The sequence below is a fragment of the Ascochyta rabiei genome, chromosome 21, assembly GCF_004011695.2.
Source record: "Ascochyta rabiei chromosome 21, complete sequence".
Lineage (NCBI taxonomy): Eukaryota > Fungi > Ascomycota > Dothideomycetes > Pleosporales > Didymellaceae > Ascochyta > Ascochyta rabiei.
The window spans coordinates 525,623-540,180 of NC_082425.1; the positions used below are offsets into that span (position 1 = coordinate 525,623).

Here is a 14,558-nt window from a genome sequence, read left to right on the forward strand (position 1 = left end):
CCTCGCCGCCCCCGCCAACACCGCCAACACCGCCCCCGCCAACACCGCCAACACCGCCGCCGCTGACGCCGCCGCTGCTGCTGCTGCCACTGCTGCCACTGCCGCCGCCGCCCTCGCTGCCGCCCCCGCCCTCCCGCCGCTCCCCCTGCCCCCGGCCCGCCCACTGCCGCCGCCCTGCTTGCTATGCCGCCCGCCTCGCGGGCCTGCACAAGGCTGGCTTCTCGGCCAGTCCAGCGCCAGCTGGAGTTCCGCGCGGGCTACGAGCCCAGCAAGTTCAACCTTGCTGGTAAGTAACCCCCTGTAAGTGTCCTGTAGAGCCCTGTACTGACAGTAAGCAGTTTGGCAGCAGAACCTCGAATCTGCGCTCGCGCAGGTTGTCGGCCGCGTCGCCCCCACTGAATGCGACTCCTGCCAGCGAGCAGCTGGCCTGTATACTACCTGCGTGGTAGTTACAGGCCAGCTGCTTGACTCGTGCGCCAACTGCCACTATGGCAGTGAGGGCGCCCGCTGCTCCTTCCGCCGTAAGTTTATAGCCTCCACATTCCCCATACAGACCTTATTGACCCTGCTACAGCCACGCCCGCCCCTGTCGTCCCCGTCCCCGCCATCGCCACCCCCTCCAGGTCCCGCCGCCAGGTCGCTGCCGCTGCCGCTGCCGCTGCTGCTGCCCCTGCCCCTGCCGCTGCCCCTGCCACCCCCTCCAAGAAGCGCCGCCGCACCACCGCCACCCCTGCTGCCTCCCCCGCCGCCGCCGCCGCCGCCACCACTGCCACCGCCTCTAAGAAGGAGAAGAAGAAGGAGAAGAGGAAGAGGAAGAAGAAGAGTAGGTTACAGGCCTGTAAAAGAAATCTACTGGCTGCTAACATTTTTTATAGAGGTCCGTAAGTGCGTACGGGACGTAAAGAAGTCTGTAGCGGCTCTAGAGCTTGCTATGGATTCCTCCTCCTCAGAGGACAGTGATGAAGATGATGAGGATTAAATAGTTTACAGGTCTGCACATGAATGAAACAGTGTTTACAGTGCTATTTACACTCCTGTTACTGTTGTGATTTTCCCTTGCTTACTAACTCTCTACCCCGCTACCCCTGTAAACGCAAAGCTCTGCACCCGCTGGCCCAAACACTGGCATTCTTCCGAGGTTCATTAGAATAGAGAAAAGGTGCATCGGGTACGCTGACGCACAGTGCGAAAGTAGCCCCATGAAAAGCAATCAATGACATACGTTTGATCACACCGTGTGCAGTGTTGATTGTGAGTCTCCAGTTCTGAGGCTTTGCGCACAGGCTACCTGCGAAGCACCTGCAGCCCGTGATTCGCCGTAACAGCACACTTCGACACCGTGCATCCGTCGCGTTGCGAGGACACGGACGCTGGAATTCCAATCCATCAAACACCCTGCCTATCGACGCATGTCAAGCTACAGATAGGATGCGGTTGCTTGCACGATTGCCTCGCCTGGCGGCGGTGAGAAGTGGAGCTGCAAAGCGGATTGGGTCGGCACATGACACACAGCTTCTCCGACCTTTGACATGTTTGGAAGGTGGTAGATACCTCACCTCGACGGCGCAAAAACAACAAACACACAGCCCCGCTCCGTCGACTCGAGCAACATCTACAAGAACGCCGAGACCGCAGCCAAGAGAAAGAATAGGCGTCAGGACAGCAAGAGCCCAGTTCGCCACTATGCATCGCGCACCTGCAGCCATGGTGACTAAGCCGTTGACCGATCCGAATATCGAGATCAGGACCCCCAGGGACTCGAATACGCTCTCTAACTATCACAACTTCCTTACCAAGCACACGAGTGTGGACTTTGAGATCGACTTCGAGCACAAGATCCTGAGTGGTGCGGTGGGTCTTGATTTGGAGAGCTTGACTGACGAGGATGTGAAGGAGATTGTCTTGGACAGCAGGTGAGCGCCCCGAGACGTTCCAGTGATATGTGTTTCGAGGCCTGTTCTAACACCTACCAGCTTCCTGGATATCTCAGAAGTCAAGGTCGATGGAAAGACCGCCAAGTTTGAGGTTGGCGATCGCATCGAGCCCTATGGCGCTCCTCTGCGCATCGCTCTGCCATCATCTATTCCCAAAGGCAAGATCGTAAGCCTGGTCATTGCTGTCTCGACTACCGACAAGTGCACTGCGCTTCAATGGATGACGCCTGCCCAGACTTCCAACAAGAAACACCCGTACTTTTTCAGCCAGTGCCAGGCCATTCATGCCCGTTCCGTGTTCCCCTGTCAAGACACGCCGGATGTGAAGTCGACGTTCAGCTTCTCCCTCCGTTCGCCGCTCCCTGTGCTTGCCTCAGGTCTGCCGACTGGCGCGAGCGACTACCATCCGCCGAAGAAGGATGGCGAGCAGGGTACGCTAAAGTACACTTTCGAGCAGAAGGTGCCGATCAACAGCTACCTCTTCGCGGTCGCGAGTGGCGATCTAGCATGCGCCAGCATCGGTCCCCGAAGCACGGTCTGGACCGGCCCTGAGGAGCTTCTGGCATGCCAGCAGGAGTTGGACGGTGAGATTGAGCCTTTCATGAAGGCCATTGAGTCGATTATCGCTCCCAAGTACCAGTGGACGCAATACAACATCCTCATCCTCCCGCCCTCCTTCCCGTACGGCGGCATGGAGAACCCAGTCTGGACGTACGCTACCCCTTCCATCATCTCTGGCGACAAGCAAAACATCGACGTCATCGCCCACGAACTCTCGCACTCGTGGTCCGGCAACCTCGTCTCGTGCGCCAGCTGGGAGCACTTCTGGCTCAACGAGGGCTGGACGACGTATCTCGAGCGCCGCATCCAGGCCTACATCCACGGCGAGCCGCACCGCCACTTCTCCGCCATCATCGGCTGGAAGGCGCTGGAGGAGAGCATTGAGCGCTACGGCGCGGATCACGAGTACACCAAGCTCATCACCAACCTCAAGGGCCAAGACCCAGATGACGCATTCAGCTCGGTGCCGTACGAGAAGGGCTTCCACGCGCTCTACCAATTCGAGCTGCTCCTCGGCGCAAAGAAATGGGACACGTTCATCCCACACTACTTCTCCACCTTTGCTAACAAATCTCTCGACAGCTACGACTTCAAAGCATGCCTCATTGACTTCTTCGCCAACGACGCCGAATCCGCCAAGAAGCTCGCAGCCTTTGACTGGGACAAGCTCTTCTACGCCCCCGGCTACCCACCCAAGCCAACTTTCGACGACACACTCGTCAAATCCTGCTACGAGCTCGCCTCGAAATGGGAAACCCACCTCTCCGGCGACAAGAACCCCGACGCCTCATCCCCATTTACGCCCCAGCCCTCCGACATCGACGGCTGGGTCTCAAACCAATCCGTCGTCTTCCTCGAACGCCTCCAATCCTCCAAATCCACCTTCTCCGCATCCGCAATCTACCTCCTCGGCGCCACGTACGGCTACAGCCAGACGGCCAACATCGAAGTGCTAAGCCGCTTCCTATGCCTGGGCCTGCAATCCCACGCGCCGGAGACGTACACGCCTGCATCCGAGCTGCTGGGCCGCATTGGCCGCATGAAGTTTGTGCGCCCGCTGTTCCGGCTGCTAGAGAAGGCGGATCGCGCGTTGGCGGTGCGCACGTTTGAGAAGAACAGGGATTTCTACCACCCAATTTGCCGACAGATGGTGGAGAAGGATCTGTTTAGTGACAAGTAGCAAGGACGCATACTACTATCAAAGCGCTAAGCTGCTTTCTATACCTGAATCTACACGTCTATATCTAAGCTGCTAGGCTGTACTTGCTGCGTGGGGTTTACAACACACTACTAACACTACCATGCTGAGCTTTCTTTCCGCACTGCAGAACCAGACTTACAGCACCTGATATTCTTACTGACATTCTGATCCGATATAGCCAAGAGCCGGCAGAACGAGCATTAGCATCCGTTAGTAATTGCTCAGCGGATTTTCAGGTTGCTACGTACGTACTTGATTGCTTTTCGCTGTTACTGCCTCCTACTTGCTTTCTTTTCCTTTCCTTTCCTTTCCTCTCCTTTCCTTTCCCTTCTTTTCCCTTGCTGTGCTATGCCGTGCTGCCCTCCCTCTATATATCCACTCCTCCCACTTCACTTCATCCCACAAGAACTAAATCAGCTTAACCCCTGCCCTCCCTACTTCTCAAGCAACGTTGTAGCGTCGTAACGCAAGCTTATAACGCTGGGACGTCGTGTCGTGTCCAGCACTGCGGTATCTAGGCGGAGGGGGAGGGTGATGGGACTGTAGAGGAGAGGGCTGTAGAGGAGAGGAGAGGACTGTAGAGGAGAGGAGAGGACTGTAGCGGATGGGAAGAGGGTGCTGTGAACCGAACGAAGAGGAACGGGACCTATAAAACGCGGTGGAAGGGCTTTCACATGGACTGTGATAATAGCGATATATATATATATATATATATAGAACATAACAAAAACAAAAAGAAAAAGAAAAAACAAATAAAAAGAGAAAAAACAAATAAAAAGAGAAAAAACAAATAAAAAGAGAAAAAACAAATAAAAAGAGAAAACGCTTCGTGGTTTTGTGTAGGTTGGTTGGTTGGTTGCGTTGCGTGGAGAGGAGCGCTGGAGTGACGTGCTGATATTCTCATGTCCTTGGTTACTATATGCTATGTAATAATACAGCTCCTCTTATAACGTTACATAATAAGATTAGAGTTATTTCCTAAGCTCTAGAACCACCAGCTGTGAGATGATAGGTTAAGGTCAAGTGTAGTTATAACGCTGTAGATGTAGAAAAAACAAGGTAGAGCCATTTATAGGATTTGTCAAGAGAAGTGCTAGAGTAACGTGCTAACAGTCTAGTATTCATGATTGCTACAGACTACGGAATACGCCATCAGTCCGTCTTGGTGCCGTCGCGCCTGCGGCTCCTCTCGCGCAAGACGAGATTGATGTCGTTTCTTGAGCTCTGAGAGTGCTGGCTCCGAGACGAGGGGCGCTCGGTGGAGAGGGGAGGAACCGACAGGCCGTCTCGGGGGCGGCCTCGCTCGTCCTCGCCGTCGCCAATCTCGAAGGCGTCGTCTTGCAGCTCGATGAGATCGCCGAGGCCCCCTCCCCGTCCGGTGCTCACGCCCGGCACGGCAGATCGCCTGCCTCCAGGCGTGCTCGGTTCGCTGAGCAGCTTCTGCGCCTGGGAACTGACTTTTCTCACCCAGCCTTCTATCGCACCGCCAATCTCTTGGAAGTTGATGTCCCCGCCTGCAGGGGTGACGACGCCTGATCCCGCACCTCGCGCGCCGTCGACATCCAAGAGCGACGGGGCCCACGGCGTGAAGTATTCTTGGCCGGGTGGAGGGGCCATGCTGGGCAGATGCGCTGCGAACATCTTGTTGAGCCCGTCTTGAGCAGGCCCAGGACTGCGCACGTTTCGACCCAGCGTGCCGACGCCGCCGGGTCCGGAAAGCCAGGGTTTCGGAGGCTGCTGTTGGCCTGAGGTGCTGCGCTGGCGACTGTGTGCGGAGAGGGAGGAGAGGTTGCTTGAGGCGCGGGGGCGGGTGGGCTGACAAGGAGAGCCGGGGTGTGCGTTTGGGTTGGTGGAGGTCGAGGAGCGCGGGAGGTCGACGGAAGCGCGTGGGGTTGACGCGGCGTCTGAGTAGGCGACGGATTTCCGGCGAGCGGGCGGAAAGAAACCAAGGGCTCGACGGGGCATGCGCGCGATTTGTGTGGGCTGTTTGTCGTTGGGGAGGAGGACCCACGAGTCGTGTTTCCAGGGGTGTTCTGCAGTGTCTGTGGAGGATACGACGGAGCCGGAGTCGGTGGCTTTCTGTTTCGGTGTGGTCCAGCCATTGGGCAGACCTTGGATGTCTGGCTTCTTGCTCGAGGCCGCGCGGTACTCTCCCAGGAGCAAGTCCTCTTCTGGGAGGGCGTCGGGCCCCTGCACGGGTCGCCCCTTGACCCCGCAGGCATCGACGGGGAGCACGATTGTCTTCTTGGAGAGGATGGTGTCGTTGGGCCACATGCGGTTGGCTTTGCGCAGCACGGCCTGCTCGCAGTTGTACTTGATGCAGACGCCAGCCAGGGTGTCCTGCTTCGTGACGTGGTGGATGTAGATGAGTGCGTCGCCGTGGTCGTTCTCTCCCGGGGGCGCGGAGGCGCTTGTGCGGTCGTCCGAGTTTCTGCGCTTCATGCGGCCAATCGAGTCGGGCTGCAGGTGCTCAGTGGCATCGAGCAGGTCCTTCCGCTTCATGGCGCGCACCATGGCCTCGCGCTCCTCGCGCGTGCCGGCGCCCACGTGCGAGCCTGCGCCCGCGGGGCCCCAGTGCTTCGGCGGCGGGGCGCTGGCGGAGGTGCGTCGTGCGTGGACGGGCTTGCGTCGTCGAGCGGCTGCTTCGGCGGCGGGCGTGGCTTCATGGCCGAGGACGTTGGCTGCGAGGCCCTGGACGGCGGACCAGGAGTTCCCCCATAGCCCCGAGAGCGTCGACGACGTGTCTCGCGTGGCCCTGGACGCCTGGACGCCGGCGGACCTCAGGAAGGCGGAGGGAGCCGGGGTTGGGGTGGCTTGGGCAGGCGAGGCCGTCCGCGAGGCAATCCGCGAGGCAGCGCGTGAGCCGAAGCCGTCGGCGTCGTCGGGGGCGTAGATGTCGTCCTCGACCGAGATCAGTCGGCGGGTGCGCGGGCGCAGGGTGGAGGTGCGCTCAGAGGTGGACAACGAGGAACCATTGGTGGTGTTCATGGCATGCGGGGTGGGAGCGGTGGAGCTGCATAGGCCGGGCGAGAGAGCGGACCGGTCAGAAGCATTACTGGGGCCTGCTCAGTGCCGCGAGCGAGTGTTGAGCCCTGTCGTGTCCAAGAGAGCGCACGCAAAGGCCATGGACATGTGAGGTCGAGGTCGAGGTCAAGGTCGAGGTCGAGGTCAAGGTCGAGTGCGAGGTGCGAGGTGCGAGGTGCCATGTGCGTACGTAGCTTCCCCAGGCTCGAGGCCGTGCGCAGCGTCCGAGCCGGACATGCAACGCCCACCACGCTTGACAGAAGAGCCGCGCCAGAGCGTCCAAGGTCCCCTGCGAACGGCTCAGAGGCACCAGGCAGTCCGACTGCCGACTGCCGGCTGCTGCCAACTCCCTCGCCCACGTCGTCGGACGACAGGCTGCGCACGACAAGGCCAGATAACGCGAGTCTGACGTGGTGCCTGCGGCGGTCGGCCATCGTCGGTCTTGTTTGGGAGCATGCATCACCTGCACCACATGGAGCTTCACGCCAGTCTGGTGTACGTGTAGCAGCTGCTGGCGCCACTCGCAATCACATGGACTCTCTCATCGTTCCTTTTGCACTTGAAGAATGGCAATATACCTGCCGGGAGAAAACGCCGTGCTTGCCCATACACAAACCACGAGTACTGCCGTACGCCCTTCCACCCAAGCCCTTGAAACGCACAAGCGTACGGTGCTCATCGATAAGGACTCGAGCTCGTCACGGCATCGACCGTCTCAAACTCCAGCTCGAACTCATCAATCTCTTCAAACCTCTTGCGAATCGCTGCCAGCTTGCCTGATATCTCAACAGCCGAGCGCTCTGCCGTCTCCTCTGCGCCCTCGCCTGCTGCCTCGTTTTCCTTGTCGGACGAGATCCGGCGACTGTAGGTTCTGCTCGCCTTGCCGCCTGCTTGGCTAGGCGCGGCAGCCTTTTTACCACGCGCACTTTTCTTCGTGGCCTTTGGCGAAGCTGCTCTGCCTCTCGCGGCTCCTAGACGAGCGCGTCCACTCGCCATCTGCAACTCATCCTGATCTGAATCCATTTGCGTCACGTCTTCCGACGACGTCACGTCATACTCGTCGTGCGCACGAACACGGTTGCGTCGACGAGGTAGGAGGCCCTTCAGCTGCGCAGTGGATAGGCTTTGCTGCGCCTTTGCCTTGGCATCGCGCTTCTGCCTGCCGGGGGCTTCCGTCTCCTCAGCGTCTGAATCCTCGTTGTATGTCGTCCTCTTGCCGGGCCGTCCTCCTCGACGGGCTCGACTCTGTCGAGGGGATATTGGTGGTTGTGAAATTCCACCAACAGGGCTACTCGACTTGGGCGGTGCGAGCGTCTGGCTCATTGCTTCTGGATCGTCCTGTGTCTGCCCAATCACCTCTTCGCGTGACGGCAGAACATCGGGAAGGCTTGGAGAAGGGGATCGCACTGACTCCAGGTCTGCGCCTGAGGGTGGATGGTACGGTGGTGAAGAGCGAGGTACCTGGACCACGGGCGTCAACTTGCGTTTCCGGCCGCGCGACCCCGAGCTCGAAAGATGCGCGCCGCTATCATTGGCTCCTTCTTTCTCAGTCGTAGTCCTCTGCTTGTTCAGCGGTGTAGACTCGTCCTGCGGGAGGAAGTCGTCCAAGTCGAAATGGTCTGTATTGCTTAGGCCAGACTCGTCATTGTCTTCGACGTCCGTCGTTTGCTGAACCATGCGAAGCAAGCTAGGCTGTCTAGCTCTCCTCTTGAAGTTCGTCAACGCTAGAATGGATGTCTCGTGTGCCGGTGTTGCGCCTACTTTCACAGCAGACGGTGGGCGTGTTCCGTGGGCTGGTGACTCCGAGTTCAGCGAAGAAAACGTGAGGTCGCCAAAACCACTGGTATCGCCTTCTTCGGCAGCATCGCGGCTTGCTGCTACAACAGGAGAGCGTGCCTGCGCCTGGGCCGCTGTCGGTGACACATACGCTGTAGACAACCGTGCGCTGCCTCTCGTTGCGCGTGTCCCCTTTGGCGTCTTTGCTGCCGGTGTGCGAACCCTAGAACCAACTACGGGAGCTTCGACTTCAGTAGGGAGTGCGCCAGTCATCTCCAGGTCCGCTTCCTTGGCAGCATCTGGTGATTTTTGCGCCGGCAGCCCCCGTGTTGCGCGCGTGGGCCTTGTTTTCGTCACTAGTCCATCACTGTCGTCGCTGAAGCTTGGCAACGCTGCTTTGGCCTTGTTGGTTTGTTTGGTGGTGGATTTCGTGGTTGCTGCCACTGCCTGCTTGCGCGTGGTGGGCTTAGCGACACGCGTAGTCGTTGAGGCCTTTGAAGCTATTTTTGCGCGCGCTGGTCGCGGCATGGTCGCAAAGGACTATCAACGCGTTGAGTCGTATGTGTACGTTTTGTTCGTTCGAGTGGGGGCAGTCCGAGGTGAATTGGTACGGTGGATGGCGAGTGATCGTGTAGTCGATGTTGTCATCTGGAAAGAAGCGTGTGTTTAGCGCGTAACCTTGCACACCACGTGCGGGGCCGTTCACAGCAGTGTGCATCTGCTGCGAGATCAGTCTGAGCTGGGGGATGCTGATAGCACTGCTATCTTCGTGTTCAGCTGAAAGCCCTGTGACCTTTAGGAGCTTCTGACTGTGGCACACAAACCTCAGGCACCGGTGAGAAACAGGCAACGACGAATGTTCTTCAGTACTTAAACCTGTGCTGAGCTATGACAAACTCAAAGCATACTCGCTATTCCTACCGTACGAACTTAGCCAAATAGCAACACGTGTGCCGTTTGGCAGTTAACGTTAGCAACATCAACATTTGTACCGGTTGGGGTGATCTCTACACCATGAGTGCCTCCATACGGCCTTTTGACTATGCTGCTTCTTTACAAAAGCATGCAATACCCGAAGGCGAGTATCTCAGCCAACACCAAGACGTCCACATAATATGTACTGGTGCGGTTGTGTTCAACGATGAAGGGAAAATTCTCCTCGTCCAGCGTGCCAAGGACGAAAAGGCATTTCCAGACGCATGGGTGAGTCTTGGAAGCAGGAGATGTCGTACAGTGCGCGTGAGGATGACAGGCCCAAGTCCTCGACTTCCCATGCTCATGCACGATCAAGCATCAACGTGCTGACTGATGCTAGGAAATCCCAGGTGGAAAGATGGATGGTACCGATGAGACCATCCTGCACGCAGCAGCACGCGAACTGAAGGAAGAGACGGGCCTCACAGCAACTCGAGTGGTCAGGCAGGTAGCTCAGTTCACGTTCTCTGACGGTTGGGGAGATCGCCCAACCAAGACGTGGCTCAAGGTAGCGTGCTGTACTTGCACTGCAAGAAAACCAAGCTGATCACGTGTCCAGCTGATCTTTCAGTTCGAGGTCGAGGACGCAGAGGCCGTTGTTCTGGACCCCATCGAGCATCAAAGCTACCTCTGGGCGTGTGAGGAAGAGGTTGTGAAGGATCTTGTTGCCGAGAGGAGCACGCCTCTGAGGTACATCTCGCAGCAGAACAAGGACGTTAAGCTAGAGGCGTTCAAGCTACAGCGAGAAGCAGCAGCAGCTTGATTGGTGGGCTGCAAACAGAGCAGTTCTCTACATCCTAGGCGCATCAAGCTGGCCTCGTCACACGATTCCTGCTCACGAGACAAACAAAGACTTTAGCGCTCTTTGCATTTTGTTGTTGTTGTTGTTGTTGTTGTTGTTGTTGTTGTTGTTGTTGTTGTTGTTGTTGTTGTTGTTGTTGTTGTTGTTGTTGTTGTTGATAATTGCATCAAGATTCAGTAAAGAGCTCAGGCTGGAATTCCCAGAGCTGATGGCTATAAGAATGCATCCAATGGGGTCAGACGGCGCGAGTTTGCACATGCGATTCAGTTCATGTGACAGAACTCGTGTTCTCCAAATGGCAAAGGAGCCGTACTGCAGTTGCAGCGGGAGACGTGACGTGCAGGCACTCGTGCAACCCACGCCGCCAATGGCAGGCGAGCCGTGCTGGGTTGACGGACAGGGCGATGATCTGGGGAATGCACATGCAGGCGCCGCTGCTCGCGAAGCCTCGGTGAAGGGACTCGCAAGGTCGCGTGGATTTGGCAGCCAGTGCGCGCACCAGAGGCAGCCTGCAGAGTTGGCCAGACAGAGGAAAAGCAGCGTTTCGCGAGGTGTATGGGGATCGCCGTACAAGGCCGGAAGGAAGGAAGGAACGAAGAAACCCACTATTGCCTAGCGCAGAGGCGCACTCGAGGGCTCGATCGCGTGTCGCCAAAGTCGCAACTCCCCCAAACCCTCGACTCAGCGACGACAGCATGGCGTCTGGCGGCGAGCACAGCTTCATGGCGCAACCCGCGCAGCCCCCCGCCCCGTCGCCGCTGGCACCGCAGCCCAGCAACGGCGCATCGTAGGTCCCGCGCGCACCCACAGACAGACAGGCGGTGGTAGAGGCTCACAACACCAGCAACAGTCCCACCTCCCAGGCGGTCCCACCCGGCCATCCCTCTTTCAGACGCCAGCGCGCCAGCCGGGCCTGCGAAAGTGAGTCTACCCTGTCTGCCCAGCTGCGTGTGTGCAGGACTTTGTGCCTGAAGAACAGAGGCCGGGGGAGCTGCGGTCCTATAGCTTCGCTTGACTGCCTCGGCACCTCGGTCTGGCGGCGATGGGACGATGATGCGATGATGCGATGATGCGATAACGCGACAAATGCTAACAACAGCAAACAGCATGTCATTCGCGCAAAGTGAGTAATCACGACACCGCCCCGCGTAACGGGCGATAGTAACAGCTGCGCAGGTCCGCTGCGACGCCGCCTCGCTGGGCGTCCCATGCACCAACTGCACCGCCTTCTCCATCGAGTGCCGCATCCCCACGCCCAAGCGCAAGAAGACGCAGACGTCGCGAGCCAAGGAGACGGACGGCGCAAGCGAAGCCGACGACAATGACGGCCGCTCGCCTGCAAGCATCTCGCTCGAGCCGCGCGACAAGGCGACCGTCTCCAACTCGGAGGATGGCACGCCCGCGAACAACTACTCCCACGCCTACGCTGCCCAGCAGGCCGCCCACCACGGCACCTACGTGCAGTTCATGAAGCCCAAGTTTGCACGAGCCCCTATCAAGGAAGCCGGCCGTGTCGCGTATCTGGGCGAATCGTCCAACCTGTCCCTCCTGGTCCACGACCGCTATGGCACCACCGATGTCGTCCATTACCCGCTGCCGGAGAATGTGCGCGGCGCCAAAGCCCGCGTCAACGAGATGGACAACATGGAGATTGAGATTCTGCACCAGAGAGGCGCCTTCCTGCTGCCACCGAGGGCCCTCTGTGACGAGCTGGTCGACGCTTTCTTCAAGTGGGTTGCCCCAGTCGTGCCTGTCATCAACCGCAGCCGCTTCATGCGCCAATACCGCGATCCAAAAAATCCGCCCTCGTTGCTACTGCTGCAGGCTGTCCTGCTGGCCGGCTCGAGAGTCTGCACCAATCCGCAGTTGATGGACTCCAGTGGCTCCACAACGCCAGCTGCCATGACCTTCTACAAGCGTGCAAAGGCCCTGTACGACGCAAACTTCGAAGACGACCGAGTCACCATCGTTCAAGCGCTGATCCTGATGGGCTGGTACTGGGAAGGACCCGAAGGTAAAGACGACCGCAGGCCTCGTGTCGTTGGGCTGGCTGACGCGTTGCAGATGTGACCAAGAACGTCTTCTATTGGACGCGAGTTGCTATTGTTGTGGCACAAGGTTCAGGCATGCACCGAAGGTAGGTGGCGACTGCCACCCCCCCTTTTGGACGAAGCTAACAGCAGCAGTGTCGAGGGGTCGCAGTTGAGCTGGTCAGATAAGCGACTTTGGAAGCGCATCTGGTGGACACTCTACAGCCGAGATCGTTCAGTAGCCGTTGCCCTCGGTAGACCCGTCGCAATCGATCCAGAGGACTCAGACGTAGAGATGATCTCAGAGGACGACTTCATCGATGACGAGGTAGATCGTCCGGCGGAGCACCCGCCCGACCCAGTCCATGTTCAGTTTTTTATCAACTACGTGAAGTTAAGCGAGATCATGGGTCTGGTGCTTTCGCAACAGTACTCAGTTGCCTCCAAATATCGCAGGGCGAATGCCATAGACCTGACCCACAGCGACATGGCTCTTGCTGACTGGCTGCAACACTGCCCACCTGAAGTGCAGTGGGATCGAACACGACACCATTTCTGGGCCGCGCTGTTGCATGCCAACTACTACACCACACTGTGTCTTCTCCACCGTGCGCACATGCCACCCGCCGGCTCACCGAAGACGACCAACCTGGACGGCTTTGGTGAGGAGCACGCGTACCCATCACGAAACATCGCGTACCAGGCCGCAGCTATGATCACGTCAATCATCGAGAACCTCCGAGCGCACGACGAGATACGGTACACTCCTGCCTTCATCGTGTACAGCTTGTTCTCCGCTCTCATCATGCACGTCTACCAGATGAAGTCATCGAATAAGTCGATCGTCTCGGCGACAGAGCAGCGACTGCAGATTTGCTTGGATGCTCTGAGAGAGGTCTCCAAGGTCTGGCTTGTCGCAAAGATGGTACATACGCTCTTTGAGTCTATCTTAGGAAACAAGAACCTCGAAGAGCGCCTGCAGAAAGCCGCGGGCAGGAACCACAAGAAGAACAAGCCGCCCAGCGTACCGCCGCCTCCACCAAAGCCAACGCAAGAGGCTCCGAAGCGCAAGTTTGAAGAGATGGATTTTGGGGGATTCCCAACTATCAATGGCCCACCAGCAGCTCAAGTCTCATACGAACGATCAAGACCCCAGACCCCCGCAGTCACGCCGTCTAGGGAACTCCCGCCTCAACCTCAGCAGATGCCTCAGATGTCAGCTGGATCGCCGCAGATGAACCGCCACAACCACGATACTTTCATGGGTCCATCGCGTTCGGGCACGCGTCCAACTACACCCTTCAACCCTTCTTACTCGTATCCCGGGACGCCTCCTGACTTGTTCTTGATCACTCGTGACACACCCAACATCAGTCAAGAGGTCTGGCAGAACTTTCAGCCGGACCAGTTGTTCCCGGCAGATACCCAGGTCAACTTCCCTCAATCTTCGCAGCAGCACTCTCTAGTTGATCCAGCTTTATCGCAGCCTCAAAACATGCCTATACAGCAACAACCGCAACAACAACAAAACAACGGCAGCATGCCGTCGCAGCCCCAGCAACAGATGCAAAACTCGATAAACGGCCAGTTCGATCAGAGCAACCCACAGGCATGGGCGCAACAAATGGAAATGATGCAACAAAACCAACAGCAGCATGGCGAGCAGGACGATGCCTGGAGTAATAGTTCCGGCGGACGACACAACCCTGTAGTGCCAATGAGTCTCAACGTGGACGACTGGTTCAACTTCTTCGGCATCAATGGTGAAGCCGACATGTCGCACCTTTTCCAAAACGGTCCGTCTTGAGGAGAGCATCTTTTTCTAAAGAACAGCCAGAAGCCATCTATGTTGATCGAACTTGGTGTTGTGAAGGCTTGCATAGCATTGGGCGTTTTTATAATCAGCATCAATCATGGAGCAGGTAAACTCCAAGGGTTCTAGGGGGTGCGTGATAACGCTGTTCAAAATCGCAGCAAGGGCTTAGTATGCTTTGAATGGTAGTGATTGTGCTTGCAACAAGGTCGAGTGTTAGTGGTGAATGTATGGTGCTCTTCTTTCCGCCGCACCATTTGGTGGAAATACCATGTACAAGGTATTCCAGGCCAAAAAGCAATTGTACACGACAAATGGACAGCCAATGCACTACTCCTATCATGTACTTTGCCAAAGATGGATTGTGGCCCCAGTGGCTCTTGGGATGCATTCGGTCAGCCAGCCTTACACTTCGTCACGAACTGCCCAAGGCCCACCTTTC

General features: G+C 57.6%; 6 protein-coding genes across 6 annotated transcripts, besides 16 other annotated features; 4 read left to right on the forward strand and 2 right to left on the reverse strand.

The window, feature by feature from the left end:
• Positions 1 to 11: part of a mobile genetic element that runs on past the window's edge.
• Positions 1 to 11: part of a tandem repeat that runs on past the window's edge.
• Positions 12 to 58: a tandem repeat.
• Positions 59 to 207: a tandem repeat.
• Positions 59 to 638: a mobile genetic element.
• On the forward strand, positions 184 to 979 carry EKO05_0010994 (uncharacterized protein; the record flags this gene model as incomplete). The annotated part of the gene is made up of 4 exons (XM_059637888.1): positions 184 to 286; positions 339 to 521; positions 554 to 823; positions 876 to 979. 4 exons carry the CDS (start codon positions 184 to 186, stop codon positions 977 to 979), a joined length of 660 nt encoding a protein of 219 aa, XP_059493871.1.
• Positions 639 to 693: a tandem repeat.
• Positions 694 to 1,128: a mobile genetic element.
• Positions 709 to 777: a tandem repeat.
• Positions 781 to 823: a tandem repeat.
• Positions 1,129 to 1,428: 300 nt separating the features above from the next.
• Positions 1,429 to 3,675, forward strand: EKO05_0010995 (Leukotriene-A(4) hydrolase; the record flags this gene model as incomplete). Its single annotated transcript, XM_038943761.2, has 2 exons — positions 1,429 to 1,913; positions 1,974 to 3,675. 2 exons carry the CDS (start codon positions 1,429 to 1,431, stop codon positions 3,673 to 3,675), a joined length of 2,187 nt encoding a protein of 728 aa, XP_038793254.2.
• A 304-nt stretch (positions 3,676 to 3,979) lies between these two features.
• Positions 3,980 to 4,039: a tandem repeat.
• Positions 4,040 to 4,389: 350 nt separating this feature from the next.
• Positions 4,390 to 4,412: a tandem repeat.
• Positions 4,413 to 4,531: 119 nt separating this feature from the next.
• Positions 4,532 to 4,560: a tandem repeat.
• Positions 4,561 to 4,848: 288 nt separating this feature from the next.
• EKO05_0010996 (uncharacterized protein) lies at positions 4,849 to 6,684 on the reverse strand (the record flags this gene model as incomplete). The annotated part of the gene is made up of 1 exon (XM_038943931.2): positions 4,849 to 6,684. The coding sequence occupies one exon, from the start codon at positions 6,682 to 6,684 to the stop codon at positions 4,849 to 4,851; it is 1,836 nt and encodes a 611-aa protein (XP_038793255.2).
• A 146-nt stretch (positions 6,685 to 6,830) lies between these two features.
• Positions 6,831 to 6,897: a tandem repeat.
• Positions 6,898 to 7,395: 498 nt separating this feature from the next.
• EKO05_0010997 (uncharacterized protein) lies at positions 7,396 to 9,024 on the reverse strand (the record flags this gene model as incomplete). The annotated part of the gene is made up of 1 exon (XM_038947377.1): positions 7,396 to 9,024. One exon carries the CDS (start codon positions 9,022 to 9,024, stop codon positions 7,396 to 7,398), a length of 1,629 nt encoding a protein of 542 aa, XP_038793256.1.
• A 486-nt stretch (positions 9,025 to 9,510) lies between these two features.
• On the forward strand, positions 9,511 to 10,234 carry EKO05_0010998 (uncharacterized protein; the record flags this gene model as incomplete). The annotated part of the gene is made up of 3 exons (XM_038943841.1): positions 9,511 to 9,699; positions 9,812 to 9,979; positions 10,031 to 10,234. The coding sequence occupies 3 exons, from the start codon at positions 9,511 to 9,513 to the stop codon at positions 10,232 to 10,234; spliced, it is 561 nt and encodes a 186-aa protein (XP_038793257.1).
• Positions 10,235 to 10,343: 109 nt separating this feature from the next.
• Positions 10,344 to 10,430: a tandem repeat.
• A 414-nt stretch (positions 10,431 to 10,844) lies between these two features.
• Positions 10,845 to 10,874: a tandem repeat.
• A 94-nt stretch (positions 10,875 to 10,968) lies between these two features.
• On the forward strand, positions 10,969 to 14,110 carry EKO05_0010999 (Transcriptional activator of fatty acid utilization; the record flags this gene model as incomplete). The annotated part of the gene is made up of 6 exons (XM_038943778.2): positions 10,969 to 11,060; positions 11,118 to 11,194; positions 11,380 to 11,396; positions 11,450 to 12,287; positions 12,338 to 12,410; positions 12,460 to 14,110. 6 exons carry the CDS (start codon positions 10,969 to 10,971, stop codon positions 14,108 to 14,110), a joined length of 2,748 nt encoding a protein of 915 aa, XP_038793258.2.
• Positions 13,807 to 13,867: a tandem repeat.
• Positions 14,111 to 14,558: the final 448 nt, after the last annotated feature.